This window comes from Gallinula chloropus, assembly GCF_964237585.1.
Source record: "Gallinula chloropus genome assembly, chromosome: 14".
Taxonomy (NCBI): domain Eukaryota; kingdom Metazoa; phylum Chordata; class Aves; order Gruiformes; family Rallidae; genus Gallinula; species Gallinula chloropus.
Genome location: NC_140099.1, coordinates 2,292,980 through 2,308,823, shown reverse-complemented (window position 1 = coordinate 2,308,823; position 15,844 = coordinate 2,292,980). Strand labels below are relative to the sequence as shown.

The 15,844-nt window shown below is 46.9% G+C and overlaps 1 protein-coding gene across 1 annotated transcript; it reads right to left on the bottom strand.

Annotated features, from left to right (window-relative positions):
* Positions 1–1,541: 1,541 nt before the first annotated feature.
* ACTR10 (actin related protein 10) lies at positions 1,542–15,480 on the bottom strand. Its single transcript, XM_084270559.1, has 13 exons — positions 15,375–15,480; positions 13,063–13,135; positions 12,444–12,526; positions 11,302–11,410; positions 9,667–9,774; positions 9,278–9,345; positions 8,935–9,014; positions 8,509–8,544; positions 6,430–6,509; positions 6,262–6,335; positions 5,714–5,795; positions 3,774–3,975; positions 1,542–2,598 (listed from the first exon to the last, which is right to left on the bottom strand). Exons 1-13 carry the CDS (start codon positions 15,449–15,451, stop codon positions 2,417–2,419), a joined length of 1,254 nt encoding a protein of 417 aa, XP_084126685.1. The 5' UTR covers positions 15,452–15,480; the 3' UTR covers positions 1,542–2,416.
* Positions 15,481–15,844: the final 364 nt, after the last annotated feature.

Here is a 15,844-nt window from a genome sequence, read left to right as displayed (position 1 = left end):
CTGGTATTTGAGGAATCTGTTGGGGAAGGAACATTCCCAAGGGTATTAAACCTTAATCTTACAGAAGGCTTACAGAAGTAAGCAAGAGAAGAACCCCAAGGTGTAAACCAACACAAAATATCTGACACAGTGGGAACACACACACACCTGGATGTGGCATTTCATCTGGTTTCCCAAGTCCAGGCCCGACAGATGCAACACAACACAACACAGCACATTCTAAGAACTCGTTTCCATCCCACAGCATACCAACCTCATCCTCAGGCTGCCACACAAAAGCTCTTGTGTGTGTGGTAACTGCAACTTATTTGACCTGGAAACCCAGTCTGGAGACTCTCCCATCACTTCAAATATACACTGGCCAGGCCCCACCGTGCTCTGAGGATGAAGAAATGATCTCTGAAAGACCAACCACATCCCAGGGCTGTAAAACAACCATTAACAACTACTCACAACCATGCCTGTTTGTTTTCCTATGCTAAAAATACACCTGCAGGCAACCTCTGGAGAGAAATCATCCCTGGTAACCCTATCAGATCACTCTACCCAGCAAAGTCTCATCTAACACTTGAAGTGGCAATTCCAGGTTTTCCTTGGTTTCCCTTTAAATTTGAGAACTGTGAAGATAAAAAGCAGCATGTCCCACCAGGTAATGTCACACCTGAAGGTAAAGCATGTATGGAAGCCACTGTGGAAGTCGTGCAGAAGCTTCCTGAAACGTCACACTGCCCTCGGTGAAGTTGCACCACGTTTCTTTACACGGGGGCTTCACTTCAAGAAACGTGCTCCAGGAACCACCCCAGGAAGTTAGCAGAGAGCACGGGGAAACTGGCCACACAAAGGATGGTTGTGGCATTAAAACACTCCCCTGCTCCTGCCCCCAAGTCATTTTATATATATATATATATAAAATATATATGCATATCCCCAAATCTGAGCTCAAGCACTCACTGCTCAGAGTAGGGGTTGGTCTTCCATCATCAGCTGGTACTAACTAGCGGGGTCACCAGTTAGTTGGTGAGTCCAATTCAGTGTGTTGCTGGCAGGTTTGGTGGGATCAGGGAAAACTCTTCTCCTGAGGTGCGATGGCACCGGCTGGAGCCACAAAGTGAGGTCACAGGATTAGGAAGGGCAGTGAGAACCATGGCAAATGAAACCAGCAGCACCATGAGAAGAAGCACCTAGAGAAGAGAAGGCTGCGGGGGGGCCTCATTGCAGCCTTCCAGTCCCTGAAGGGAGCAGAGGAACAGGAGGGGAATGGGCTTGTTAAAGGGCAGAGACTGGCAGGACAAGGGGGATGGATTAAAGCTAAAGAAGGGAAGGTTTAAATTAGATATTAGGGCTGGAACAGGCTGCCCAGAGAGGGGGTGGGTGCCCCATCCCTGGGGGTGTTCAGGGCCAGGTTGGATGGGGCCCTGGGCAACCTTGTGTAGCTCCAGGCCTGGAGGTTGGTGTCCCTGCCTGGGGCAGGGGGTTGGAGCTCTGTGATCCTTGGGGTCCCTTCCAATCCAGACCAGTCTGTGATTCCAAGATTCCATGAGCAGAAAGGAAGCAGGCATGGTTTATTTTCCCAAAGGAGTGCTCCTCCTTCCCCTTCAACACGCAGTGTTACAGTGCTGTTAACAGCCTATTAATTAACAACAGAGCTCCTAATGAGAGCAATAATACTCAGACTTTTTTTTTAATTTTTCTTAAGCAATGAACTTCGTATTGCATTTGCATTTGATACATCTCACTGCAGGATGATGAAGTTTAGCATTTCTGTTGGTGGGAAGAAGGGCAAGGCAGTGACTTCTGAGCTTGACGTTGCAGCAGGAGGCTCGAGATTTCCTCCCACCTCTGCCTGCAATTCTTACGTGGTTAAATTCTTTCTGGAAGAGGAGATACTGGGAGAGCTCAGCCCTGTTTCAGAATGACAGGCAGAAGAGTCTCAGCTAAAACTCTCAGAGCAGCATCCAGGGGAAATACTGCTCCAGCACCTCTGCTAAACAGCCCCAAATCATTTCCTCACAGGTGATTTCAGGGTGCAGTATTTTAATACAGAAAAGTTTCCACAGATCTTTCCCTATTCATTCTTCTAAGCATATTTAAAATCAAAGTATCTTAAAACAACTTCTCTGAACAATGTCATTTCCTGTACATATAAATAACAGACAACTCAGCAGGCTACAACTCATAACGGTACAGACTATCTTCAGGAGAGGACAAACCAGCTCAGCAGGTGCCAGCATTAGGTTTTCAAACCATAACTAGATGTGGGTTTAAATAGTGTTGGTATCTACCACCATCCTCCCCCCCAAAACATCCTCACCATTCATATTTAATAGTGTTAAACACAAATTACATCCTACAAAACAGAGGGAGCGCCAATGCATGTGTATCTACTGGAAACAGGTGAGAAGAATCCTTGGGTAGCTTATTTCTCAGTAGAAAAAGCCCTCTTCATCAGTGGTGGGGGTGCCTTTCCAACATCAAACATCATTTCCAGTGGGGGGTTATTCAGGCAGCACCAGTCAGGAATGCGGCCTGTCTGGCTGTAATACTCTTTGGACACAGACCGGCTCCCAAGGATGTCCTGAAGTGCTCCAAAAATGGCTCCTGCATTATTGGGGAGGAGAAAAACAGAAAACTGGCATTAATTTGATGCACTGAATTTCTTCTACTTCTCCCCACCAAGAATCTCCACTGTTCTTTTTGAAAGGATCTAGCTGCTTTCCCTGCCAGTAGCCCAGCTGGTCCCACATCGCTCCAGTGACATCCCTGGAAGCTGCCTGAAAGCAAGAAACCATCTAGTCCCTGCTGGGAGCAAGACTGGCTGAGCCAACCTGCTTCTTACAACAAGGTTTCACAGAGGTTTTGATTTTAGGCACTTGAAAGAAACCACCTTGTGTTTAAGGAAGCTTCCCCTCCCTGAAAGGGTGTGACACGACACCCTGCAGAGTTTACAGCAGCTGTGAGAAGGTTCAGACCACAACAGCTGACTAGTTGCACTGCCAGCAACAGGAAGGATCACAGAACCTGGTGAGCACAGATCATTTGCTAATCCTAAAAGTAGCCACAAAAAAAAAGGTTTAAAAACTAAACTTTTATAACCATTTCCATGTTGAAGCACATGGGAATAAACCCTACCTTTACAGGGGAAGTTAATCCCTCCTACAAACCAGATGGGCTCAGTTTGTATACTGGGAGTTTAGAAAAGGATGACTTCTCAACCTCAGAACTTTCCCAAAAAGAGCTGCTAGCAACTGAAAGCCCTCCAGTTTCCCTAGCTTGCCAGTACAGCATCCCAAATCCATCACAGAGCTTCTGTATTTGTCCCTGGCACTTGGGAACTGCACAGGGAGCCAGCAGCCTCCGGCCTTTCCACAGCTCCTCAGTCAGTAATTAAACTTGTTTTTCCAATAAGCAGATCTTCCTTCACCCAGCAGGTCTCTGCTCGGCTTAATCACTTTACTGGTGCCACCATATGGCTGTAGCCGTGTACCGCACCCCAGTAAACAACTCCTCAGCCCCACCGCTGTGCCAAAAGGAACGGCACCTCTCTAAAGCTCCTGTAACCCGCAGCACCATCCTGCCCTCACCACGTGTCTCTGAGGGAGCTCTGCTCTGCAAGGCACCTTCCAGGAGGGTGTAACAATCCCACAGAGCTCAATGCAGCTCCATTTCAACATTTCACCGACGTTTCCTGCTATTTATTCCTTACAAATCCCAGCTGGAAGGTTTGTTTTTCCACCCTGGACCTTGGCTTAACAGTCTTTTTTTTCCACTCTTACCTCCCAGCCAGGCCACACAGTTGGGTTTGGCAGGTGGAGTGTGAATTCTGAAGGTCTTTGTGGCCAGTGTCTCTTTGTATTTGGGTTTCTCTACCAGGTATCTGATTTCAGCCATGAGCCTGTGAAGGAATCCTGGCAGCATAGCAGTGCCACCAATCACCACCAAGTTCTCTGCCAGCTGCTTCCTGGTGTCTATGGGGCACTAATGCAAACAGGAATAAAACAAACCACAACACTTGAGCTGCAGCTGAATGAACAAGCATTCCAGGGTCTGCTAGAAATTCAGTCAACGTGCTTCAGGTGCTGTTTTCTCAGGCTTAGCTGAAATATAAGGGACATGGTATTTTTTTTTTTACACAGACTTCCCAAGAACACCAGGCTTTAGGAACTCCCTGGTTGAGGCTTTGGTGAGTCCCTGTAAGGTCCTTCAGCTGAGACAGGCACAGAGAACAGATGTATCCTCATTGCAGCCTTCCAGTACCTTAGGGGAGCATATAAACAGGGGGGGAATCAGCTTTTTAAAAGGGTAGACAATGGCAGGTCAAGGGGGATGGAGTGAAGCTAAAGGAAGGAAGGTTTAGATTAGATATTAGGGAGAAGTTCTTTATAGAGAGTGTGGTGAGGGGCTGGAACAGGCTGCCCAGAGAGGGGGTGGGTGCCCCATCCCTGGGGCTGTTCAAGGCCAGGTTGGATGGGGCCCTGGGCAACCTTGTGTAGCTCCAGGCCTGGAGGTTGGTGTCCCTGCCTGTGGCAGGGGGGTTGGAGCTCTGTGACCCTTGGGTCCCTTCCAACCCAGACCAGTCTGTGATTCCATGATCAGTGACAGTAATTCCCATGAGTTCTGGGAGAAGATGTGCCAGAGGGAGGTGAAGCCTCGAGCGATGCTCTCAGAGAGAAACCTATTACACAGGAGCTGGACCCTCTTTAGCTTCATCTAGGAGAAAGCTGCTAAGAAAGTGCCAGTGGCAGGGAAGATTTCTGCTGGATCCAGCCACAAGCATCAGATAATCCGAGCAGAAGACACAAAGGCATAAGAAAACCAAGCTTTACCAGTCCAGCAGAAGCAACTGGATGCTCTTTACTCCTCGTAAACGTAACATTTGTCTTTCCTCTGGCCAAGGAGCAATGCCAGGTAAGTGCCCAGAGGTGCAGAGCTGAGGGGTCCAGGCACAGATCTCGTTAAACCATTTGTTTTCATAAGGAATTCTAATTGAAATGTTTGTCGTGTCATCCAAGCCTCTGGCTCTCCAATAAATTCTGTCTCAGCAAGCTAATTTAAATGGCATCAGTAACTACAGGAGTCAACTTTAATTAACATACATATACCACCCTGTAATGAAAATTTCCATTTATAGTGGTTTTCTAATCTGTTTTTCCTAAACATAATCAGAACTGAAGCATTTGTATACCCCCAGAAAATTTCCTGTAATATATATGTAATACCCTGCCTGTAATAGAGATGTCTGAAGTAATTTGGTTCTATCTTAGGTAAACCAGCAGGCTGCAGGGTGCAGAAAGTCAAACTCAGAGCAGAACACCTTGCAAAGAGGAGAAACAGAATACCTGTGTCATTTCAGTTCGAGCAGTGTAACTCCTACAACACTGAGTATTAGCTACTCCTTCATCATTACCTATGTAGAACCTTGGTCCCAAATATAGGCAAGAGAGCTTATTACTGCTGGTGAGGGCTTAGAAAACTCTCCTAGAGTCCTTGGGTTCTTAGAAAACTCTCCTAGACACGTTGCAATATGTTAAAGAGTAAAACAACCACAGAGTGGATGACACATGGTGACTTACTACCCCGCAGTAATTCGTGATGTGGCAGCACCCTGGGAGTGCAACCAGCAGTAGGAAGAGTGTTACTCTACAAAGAGTCATTCCTAGCAGTGTGTTGTCTAAGGCTGGAGGCATAAAATGAGTTGTTTATAATATAAAGGTACCTGGATGAGCGAATCTAAGATCAAAGTGGCAACAGATGTCTCTTCGTTATCCTGTTCAAACAGGATTTCCACAACAGAGTCTCTGTGGCAAAGACAGGAAATGAGAGTTAATGAGAGGCACCACTGCAGGGTGAGCTCAGCTCCCCACTCCAGGGCTGGAGGTAATGACAGACTTCCTGCTGCCAGCACATCATCCCAGCTCCTTGTGTCACACAGACCATGCACCAGGCGGTGCCAACTGGGAGGAGACAATGCCCAATTCACTTCACTTCACTAAACCCATCTCATCATCGTGCATTAACACTCCCTTTCTCTTCCCTCCATCCCTCCAATCTGTTTGCTCTCATCTTCACCACTCAGCTCTCTGGGGAAGCACATACTGCTTATTATGGGCTCGCACTGTGCCCAGCACAAAGCCTTCCTTTAAGAGCCATCAAAAAAGCATATGCAAGGGTTTAATTTAAATTAAAACCTATGAATATATCTGTGCTTTTAGAGTTGAAAATATATCCTCCTAAAGATAAATACTCAACTGTGGCATTTCTCACCTGATGGGGCCAGCTACGTGGAGTATCTTTTCTCCATCCAAAGGATAGTCCACGTCTGGAGGTGGTGAAGGACGCTGGAAACAAAAACATTCAGCATTTTGATTTAGGGGGCAAAAAGGCTACTACATACACTTCAGAAGGTGAGGATAAGCTTCGTGCTCCACCCACCTCAGCACTGCCATCAATGTTGAACTTGGCTGCTTGGATTTTCAGCCCACGCTGGAGATCACTCACAAAGCACGTGCGGACTTCAGAGCAGAAAAGGAAGGGGCAGGAGAGAGACTTTGTTGGATCCTTTTGTCACCAATACAGACCATAATTTTGCTTAATTCAAAGAACACACACTTCAGACCCTTGTCTAAATGCAAAGAAGGAAAGGTCTCTCTGCTCTTCAGAGGAATTCAGATGCTGTCTAGGTCAGGAGTTTAAATGAAGCTGACACTGAAAATACACTAGGACAGGCAAGATTTCTTCCTCAGACAAGCCACGTAGGATTTAAAGACAAAAGGATGTTATTAATCCTGCCTTTCATTCCCACAAGGTGCCAGGGGTTGTACTCTGCTGCCAAACACACCATGGCTTCAAACAAGCTGTAATCACCCAGTATTTTTCCTAGCCCAACTCTCCAGCACCTGAAGAGCTCCAGAGGTTTTCTTCCTCCAGGCAACACTGGGAGAACACACTTTGTATCCCAGCTGTTAGTGTTACTTGTGCCAGACACAAATAAATAAGTACATAGCAAGTATCCTCCTCATAAATGGCTCCCACAAAGACAGAGCCCTTCAACACACAGGTACCCATAACTCCAACCCTAGCACATTCTATCTGCTTCCAAAAGCCTGCAGGAAACCCAGAACGGATCAGAAAATTGTGTTCAAGTCCAGGAATTAGAAAACCATCTTCCATCTGACAAAGCACCAGCTGCATTTAAGTTATTTTGCATTTGACTGATGGATTTCTTCCTAATTTGGACCAAAAGAGATATGTACTAGTTGCTGTTTTCTGTAATTCTATACATTTTTATATCTGTTGCACATGAAATGCCACATAGGAATTCTTCCAAGTTCTGCCCAAAGATAGGCTTTCATTTTCCTGGTGTAAGTGCAGTCCTTGACTCATCTTGCCTACGTGACTAACTGTCTTTAGCACATCATTTTTGTTCCCAAAATTGGCTTTAAAGGCAAACTGAGCCCTCCTATGAAATATATAAACGAAATTGACAGTATTTTGTGTGGTGAGGTTAAGACTCTTTAAATGCTGCATTTGCAACCCAAACCTATCTGTGCTAACAGGGTTTGAACATCACATCAGCCACCTCAGTCCCATGCAGAGTACAAACCATCCACATTCAGACACAGCAAACAAAATGTCAGGAGTTAAAATGCAGCAGTGAGTTAACCTGACCTGCTGCTCATGGGCTATAGATATAAATGTGTAATACTCTCACTGTGGTAGCCTACATTGTGCTTCTCCCTCTCTACTCTGGTCTTGTGAGACTCCACCTTGAGTACTGTGTCCTGTTCTGGAGTCCCCAACACAAGAAGGACATGGAACTGTTGCAATGGGTCCAGAGGAGATCACAAAGATGATTAGAGGGCTGGAGCACCTCTCCTATGAAGACAGGCTGAGAGAGTTGGAGTGGTTCAGCCTGGAGAAGAGAAGGCTCCAAGGGAAACTTATAGTGACCTTCCAGTACCTGAAGGAGCTACAGGAAATCTGGGGAGGGACTTTTTAGAAAGATATGGAGTGACAGGACAAGAGGGAATGGTTTTAAATTGAAAGGGTGTAGATTTAGATTGGATATTAGGAAGAAATTCTTCACTCTGAGGGTGGCAAGACACTGGCACAAGCTGTCCAGGGAGGAGGTGGCTCCTCCATCCCTGGAGGTGTTCAAGGCTGGGTTGGATGGGGAGCAGCCTGGACTAGTGAGAGGTGTCCCTGCCCATGGGAGGGGGTTGGAACTTGGTGATCTTTAAGGTCCCTTCCAGCCTGAACCATTCTGTGATTCTACAATGCAAAGGTTACTTATAAGCTACATCTTGACAACACAAAGCTCAACCTGCAGGAGGAACTCAACCCAGTGTTGGTTTTGCTTTCCAAGAGGAATAACACTGCAATTTCTTCCAGTAGCTAAGAAATATGATAAGCTGGGAAGATTAAACAAATTCCTACATGTAAAGGATTGCACACTTGTGGTTATCATACTCTACTGCACAATTAATGAGTCTCATGAAGCAGAAAATTTACCTTTTATATCCTCTACTATGTCTTCTGGAACCGAGCCTGAAATTAAAAAATAACTTAGTACAAAAGATTTTAAGTAGAAAGAGAATTCAGGAATGAAATTAAGTTTGAATTTCATTTAGTACATTAGGGTTTCACCTTGACAACAGCTCTGAGATATTTCTGAGGAAGAAATAATACTAAGAACAGAAATAAAAAGTGTCTTCCCTCAAAACAGACTGAAATATTACAACTCAGCTTTTGTCTCAGCCTTCACTCAAACCTCCTGCTACAAGGGGCTTATCATAAAAATAGCGTTAGATATGGAGAAATCATGAATGTAGATCAGAAAAGATGCAGTGAATACTAAACTCTTTTTACTCACTGGTAGTATTAATCCATTCCCCAGAGCAAGCTCCTAGCACATTTGCTACATGAAATGGACCTTACCCATCACAGATGGAAGGCTTTGTCCTTTGGCTAATCCTGTGTCAACTGTGCACTGCTCCAGCAGCTGATACTCCAGCTCCCTGAAACACCACAACCTAAGTTAGTTACACACAGCTATTACTCTCTGTATTACACTGAAGGGACAGCACCTATTCCCTACAGCTGCATATGCCTTTAAACACAGACTGCAGCAGGCCTGATCTCCACAGCTTCTACTAGATAAACAACCTGCTGTCACAACAACAGTGATGATTTAAGCAGTGCCCAATAGGAATCTCTGCTCATTGGTCAAAAATGAACATTTACACTGGAAACATCATTACCCTGGGATGTGTGAACTTACTTGTGGATAGCTTTTCCTCCCAGAGGAAGAGCACCCCAGCAGCTCAGAATCGGAATTCCCTCGTATATCTACTTGAAGATCAGGAAATGCTGGAAGTAAATGCTTTCCCCCCCCAACAATCTCTTGCATTAGTCATTGGAAACTTTTAACTGCTTTTCTCCAAATCTAATTTCTAGTATATAAACCTAATTTCTAGTATATAAAGGCTGAAGCTCCCTCCCCAAGCCTCAGATTTAGCATGTCAGCTGTGACATCATGGTATTTTACAGTCAAAAGCCAGGCTGGCTGATCTGCCCCTAGTACTTCTTAGCATGCTTCAGGTCTATAAAAGTACCCTGCCACAGCAGCCTCACTGCTGAAAGTGTCCTCTGAGTATTATCAAAGGATACAGGCAGCACCAAGCTCTCTGCATATCCACAGTCCAGCACCATGGCAGAATTGATCCCGAGGGTCAGCAGAGACATGAGGTGACTCGGAGCAAAGAGAACAGAAGGTACCTGCATGGAGACCAAAAGCACAATTGAGAGAAGGGGGTGGGAAGAAACAAGAGACCCAAAGCACTGAGGCTTTCCCCAGCTGACATAACTAAAAGCAGAACCCAAACTACTGCATCTTGAGGTGTCTGGTTTTAATTTAGCTTTTAGGGCAGTGCAGGAACAAATGAAATGAACAGGATTCTACATGCATCTTATCTGTAACCATGCACCTTAGAACAGGCCAAGGAAAGTGTTAACTGTAGAACTCACCTGAAGTCACAGATCAGGTTTAATACTGTCATCATCATTAAAAAGAAATACAAGAAACTAAACCACAGCTACTTTACATGTTTTATAAAGGCTTGAGGGTGTGAACATAAAGGCATGCCTCATGACAGCAGGCTGTCACACACAAACCCACAAAACAGGCTTGAAAAACACTCTTCCCAAAGCTATGTGGAACCTCAAGTCAAAATTACATGAAAATTACTTTTTTTCTTCCAGAATTCCATGAATCAAGTTTCCCAGATAGTGAGAGTTCCTTTAATGGAACCTTCAAGTGTGAATTTAATGAGCAAGTTCAATAAAAAGGGTAACATGACTGGCACAGAGAGACAGTTGTAACACTGAGCCTGTGTTAATACACTGCTCTTCCTCTTTGCACCAAATGGAATTACCAGCCAGAGAGAACTGACCTCAACACCAGCACTGTCTGCCTTCCTAACAAGATACAAAGTTTCTTCACCAAAATATTACTTGCCAAGTCAGGAGTAATTTTCAACAAACCAATTCTGCATGGGAGTGCTTTATCTGAGACTGTAAGGGGATTAGGAAAATCAACCCCAAACCCAAATCACTCATATCTTTCAGCAATTTCCAGTCCTCAGCAAATGTTATCAGTAGTAGGGAAGAATTACACAGAAGTTTAAGATTAGTTGGTAAACTGGTGTGGAAGCACAGTGAAGCAGCACTGCAGACAAATGGGTTTCACCAACCTTACCCTTTGTTCTGGCTGAACTGAAGAAGTATGGATTCAGCTAAGCAAGAATTAGCTTCAGACTTCCCTTCAAAAAGACTGATTAAGCACAGAAGGTAAGCTCTTATCTAAACCAGCACAGCCAGAGGTTAGATCACGTGGTAGGCAAAGATATTGACTCCAGAAGTCATGGGATTTGCTGACAGAGCACTACTAAGTATTTAAATATAACTTCTGGCTCCAGGCAGTGCTCAATGGGCATTATTGGATCTGTCTGGAACAGTGCAATGGGGCTGTGCTTTTGTACAAGGCAGAGAAAGCATCTGGATTCTTGTTAACAGCTCTGGTTTTGTGGCCTCATGAAGAGTCAGAGCAGAACAAAAATGGCCCAATCTCCAAACTCCACTTCCCTAGACAACCATCAGCTTTTTTTTCTTTCAGCTTCTTTATGCCCCTCTCATTCTTTTAGTGTTACTTTCATTTCTTTGCCCATGTCTGGTAGTGACTGTAAGTAAGATTTCTACTGGCAAATGCAACACTGAGCACACAGGGCAGTTATGTAAAACACATACCTCAAAATGCTTGAAAAGGACTCTGGTGAGGGTGTCTCTGAAGTGAGAAGGGCACAAGACAGATTCTGTGATCACAACACGTCTGTCTCTGGGGTTCACCAGCAGATGCCTAAAAAAGGCAAGATGTGTAAAACAAAACTGGTAAGTTTAAGCATGTATTATGAGATCTACCTTATTTTTATAGTCCATTCCCCCCCCACACAAATCCTAAAGACTTCCATTTCCTACAGCAAATCCCAAAGTCTTTTTCCCAAATTGAAAAAAAGAAAAAAAGCCCACAACAAAACAAAACTACATTTCCCTAAAGGAAAGTCAGGAAACTGAGCCTCAGGAAAGAAGTTATAGAGCTATCTGCCAGCCTGCTGTAGTTCTGAATGCCCATTATATGTTTCCAAATCAGTATGAAGAGATGCAAAACCAGGCACACCTAACAGCCATTCATGGCTTGTCCAGTGTCACACAGCAGGTCCATAAAAGAGGAATGATGATACAGATGTCCTGGTTTCAGTAGAAGAGGATGGAATTGTCCTGATTTCAGTTACAAAGCAATGATCAAAGACCAAACCAACCCACACCAGAAGATGTGAGGCACAGACACTAAGTGCTGGCTTCCCAGTGTCAAGTGCTGCTATTTTTCTGTGTTAAAATAAGGATGAGAAGATAAAAGTCTAAGTCTAACTTCATTATTCACTATTGGTACTAAAAATACAATATAAAGCTGTACTGATGTATTGCTGAGGTCAAAACACTCCACAGGCTGAGACTCCTCCCTCCAGACCACTGTGATGTGGAGAGCTCTGTGCTGTAAGATAAGCTTCAGCCTTACCAAATCCGTGTGAGCTCCCAGGTAGTGGCTTTCCCCACCCACTCCTTTGTGAGTGCCACAGTTAAAAGGCAACACAGCAAGTATTTTCCACTTCTAGAGAAGGGCTGATGCTGCAGGACACTAACCCATTGTAATATAACCCAAACCTCAGCACCACTGAGCTTCTCCTGCAAGAACCCAGCCAGGCAGCCACCTACAGTCTCTTGCTTCTGTTTTGTTATTCAACCAGGCAGCAGCTCCAGCCCCACTTCTAACACCTCTCAATGTATCAGGGCACTGCAGAAGGTTCAGGAACAAACACCCAGGTATCTCTTACCTGAAATACAGCATATGGATAAACTCCTTCAGGTACGAATAGAGCTCTTCTGTATTAATATTATACTGGACAACTTTGATAGGCTGCAAAGTTAAAATATCCAGGTCAGGTTAAATACTAGGCAGTGATTACAAATAAATACATGATACATAAAGAAATCAAGGCTATACATGATATCTGAACATATATAATCTGACACATGTAAAGAAACACTCACTCTTGCCAGGTCTGCTCTATGTCCTTTAGAATGCATCTCACAGACTCACCCTGGAACTAAACCCCAGAGTTTATTCATGCTGTTTCTTTGTAGTGACAACTTATCTCACCATTAGTTTTCCAAAGCTGTCAGCCTCTGCTAAAAGAAAAACCAAACCAAACCATAGCTAGGCACAGGAATTTCTCAGTAAATGCCCCAAACACTGGCTGCATGGGTGATGGGCATCAATCACCATCAGCACTGGTATCACCTGTACTTGTATCTCCTCACAATCTCTTAATCTCAGCAGCTAACAAGACAAAAAATAGTTTAGGATGGGCAGAAAACCTACCTGCTAATTCTTTCTGTACCATAAGAGACCAAACATTATAAAGGTAAAACAGGTGAGGTGAAGCACTTTACCTTTGGCACATCAGGTTTCCTTATTTCACTGGGGATAATGCACCTCGGTCCTGTTTCTCCTGCAAAACCACACCTGAAAGAGAACAGTGAAAACCTCCTCATTTCAAGTCACTAACAAGCTGGCACTAGGAATCATCAGAGAGTAGTTAATTAGGGATACTTCTGTGGCTGCAATGAGGTGTTTTGCATGTAACTGCCATCTGGAAGGAGAAAGACTTTCTGTCTTCTCAGTGGCTCCCTCTCAGCTGCCGTGAGCAACACTCTTCCTCACCTCTGCAGGGACTGTCACATAACCCTGATGTGCCTCCAGCTTCCCACTGAGCAGTTTCCTGTTCATAACCACCCACCTGCAACCTCCCACCCTGCAAACTGTATTTCCAAAGAAACACCCTCCTGCACCCTCTGCTGTCACAGGAGCTCTCAGTAACCACGGGCAGGGTGAAGTGACCTCTCTAAACCCAGGGCATTTATTTAGAAACAAAGACATGACAACCCCAATCACTCAGCTCCTGGGACCTGTTCCACTGCAACGTTCCACTGACACTGTTTTCCTGTTCCCAGCTCCAACACACATCCCCTTCACAAGCATCCCACACGATTCAGGGCATTGCTGGCTCAGTTCAGCTAACTCCAGGACTCCTGACAAAACATGAGAGAGTTCTGCACCCAACTCAGATGCCACACAGTAAAAGCAGCAGCAATCCCAAGCCAGACTTTTCAGAAACCCACCTAGTTTCTGTAAAGTGTTTGCACCTTACAATGCCCAAGAACCACAGACTGAAAAGGGCAAACTAAACCCAACAGAAATTCAAGGTTTGATTTTAAGCAACTCTGTGCTTGACATTTCTTTCACCACTGCCATCCCCAGTAAGTACAAACCTCAGAAGAAAAGTGTGGTGGGAAACAGTAAAGCTGAAGGACTTTGAGTGTTTTTAATGCAAAAGTCAATTAATATTTTGTTTTGGTATTTGACAACTGACAACACATTTCTTCATTTCAGAAAAAAAAGTGTTTAGACAAGAACCCCTGTTCCTGTGACTCCCATCTCTCTAGACAATCAGACACATCCTCAGACAAGCAGGCAAATTCCCCCACACCACCACAGACACAGGCCTAGCCTAGTAAGAGTGATGTATATACAGCTGAAGAGGAGCTTTTATTGCAATATAATTTTTTTCCTGTGTGCAGGACACCTCTCCAAACAGGCCACTGAAACCTTGGGAGCATTTCCAGAGTACCTGAAGCCAGGAGGTAAGACCAGATTGTTTAAACAGCCCCTTCTCTGTGAAGGCTGCACATACCTGGGACATGAACTGTGGGTTGATGAGAAGCTCAACATGAGCCAGCAATGGGTGTGCACAGCCTGGAAGCCACCTGTGTCCTGGGCTGCATCAAAAGCAGCATGACCAGCAGGTTGAGGGAGGGGATTCTGCCCCTCCACTCTGGGGAGACCCCCCTGCAGTGCTGTGTGCAGCTCAGAGGTCTCCTCTTAATCCTAAGGCTGGGAGGTCAAGCCCTGAGTTGGGCACTGAGACAAAGACTGTTGTTGTCCTGGAGCTGCACTGAACCACAAGCTCCTTTTTTAAGGGGAATGGTATCAGGTGGGGTGGAAAACAGTCCAGGCTAACTCAGCTCACCTGTGATGACTGCTTGGGGAGGGTGACTCTGGCCTGGCCAGAACCAGGACAAGACACACATGGAGCTGCTGGAGTGAATCCAGGGTGGGGCATGAAAATAGATGCTCAGAGAGCTGGAGCATCTCTGGTCTTGAGAAAGGCTGAGAATGTTGGGGTTGTTCAGCCTGGAGAAGGCTCCAGAGAGACCTTAGAGCAACTTCTAGCCCCTAAAGAGGCTCCAAGAAATCTGGAGAGAGACAGGTAACAAGGGCAGGGAATGACAGGATGAGGAGTGATAACTTTCAGCTGAAGGACTGAGATATCTGGGATAAATCCTTCCCTGGGAGGGTGGTAAGGCCCTGGCACAGGGTGCTCAGAGAAGCTGGGGCTGCCCCTGGATCCCTGGCAGGGTTCAAGACTGGGTTGGATGGGGCTTTGGGCAGCCTGGGCTGGTGGGGGTGTCCCTGCCTGTGGCAGGGCCCAGCCGCCGCCGGGCCCCGCGCAGCAGTAACCGGGCCCCGCGCAGCAGTAACCGGCCCCGCGCAGCAGTAACCGGCCCCGCGCAGCAGCCGCCGGGCCCCGCACGGCGCCGAGCGGCCCTTCACCGGGCGGCGGGCCCGCCCCGCTGCCGCCGCGCCGGCTCCAGGCGGTACGACGGAGCGGGGCAGGCGGTGCCGGGCACGCGGCGCCACTCACTTGGTGAAGGCCTCGCCCAGGTCGATCACCACGGCCGTCTTCTCCCCGCCGCTGCCCAGCCCCTCGTACAGCGGCATGGCGGCCTCCCGTCCCCTCCGCCGGCCCAGCGACGGGGCCTTCCCCGCGCCCGCCGCACCCCGCCAAGGGGCCTTCCTCCTCCCCAGCGCGCCGGGCTGCCCGCGGCGCCTGCCCGCACGCCGCGCCCGGCCGCCGCCCTCCCCGAGCCCCGCCGCCGCCCGCCGCTCGCCTCGCAGCGATCCCAGAGGACCGGGAGCGCTCTGGCGGTGGCGGCGTGAGCCGTGCGGCGCGACCTTCCCTCAGCTTCGGCGCCGGCGGCGGGCGGGGCTTCTGCGAGGGAGGGCTGGAGGCGCAGGGGCGGGCCCGAGCGGGGACCCGGGGCTCCTCCTAGCCGAGAGCCGGCCGAGCACGGGGCCGCGCTGGGGCTGCGTTAGCCGGGGCTGCGCGGGTCC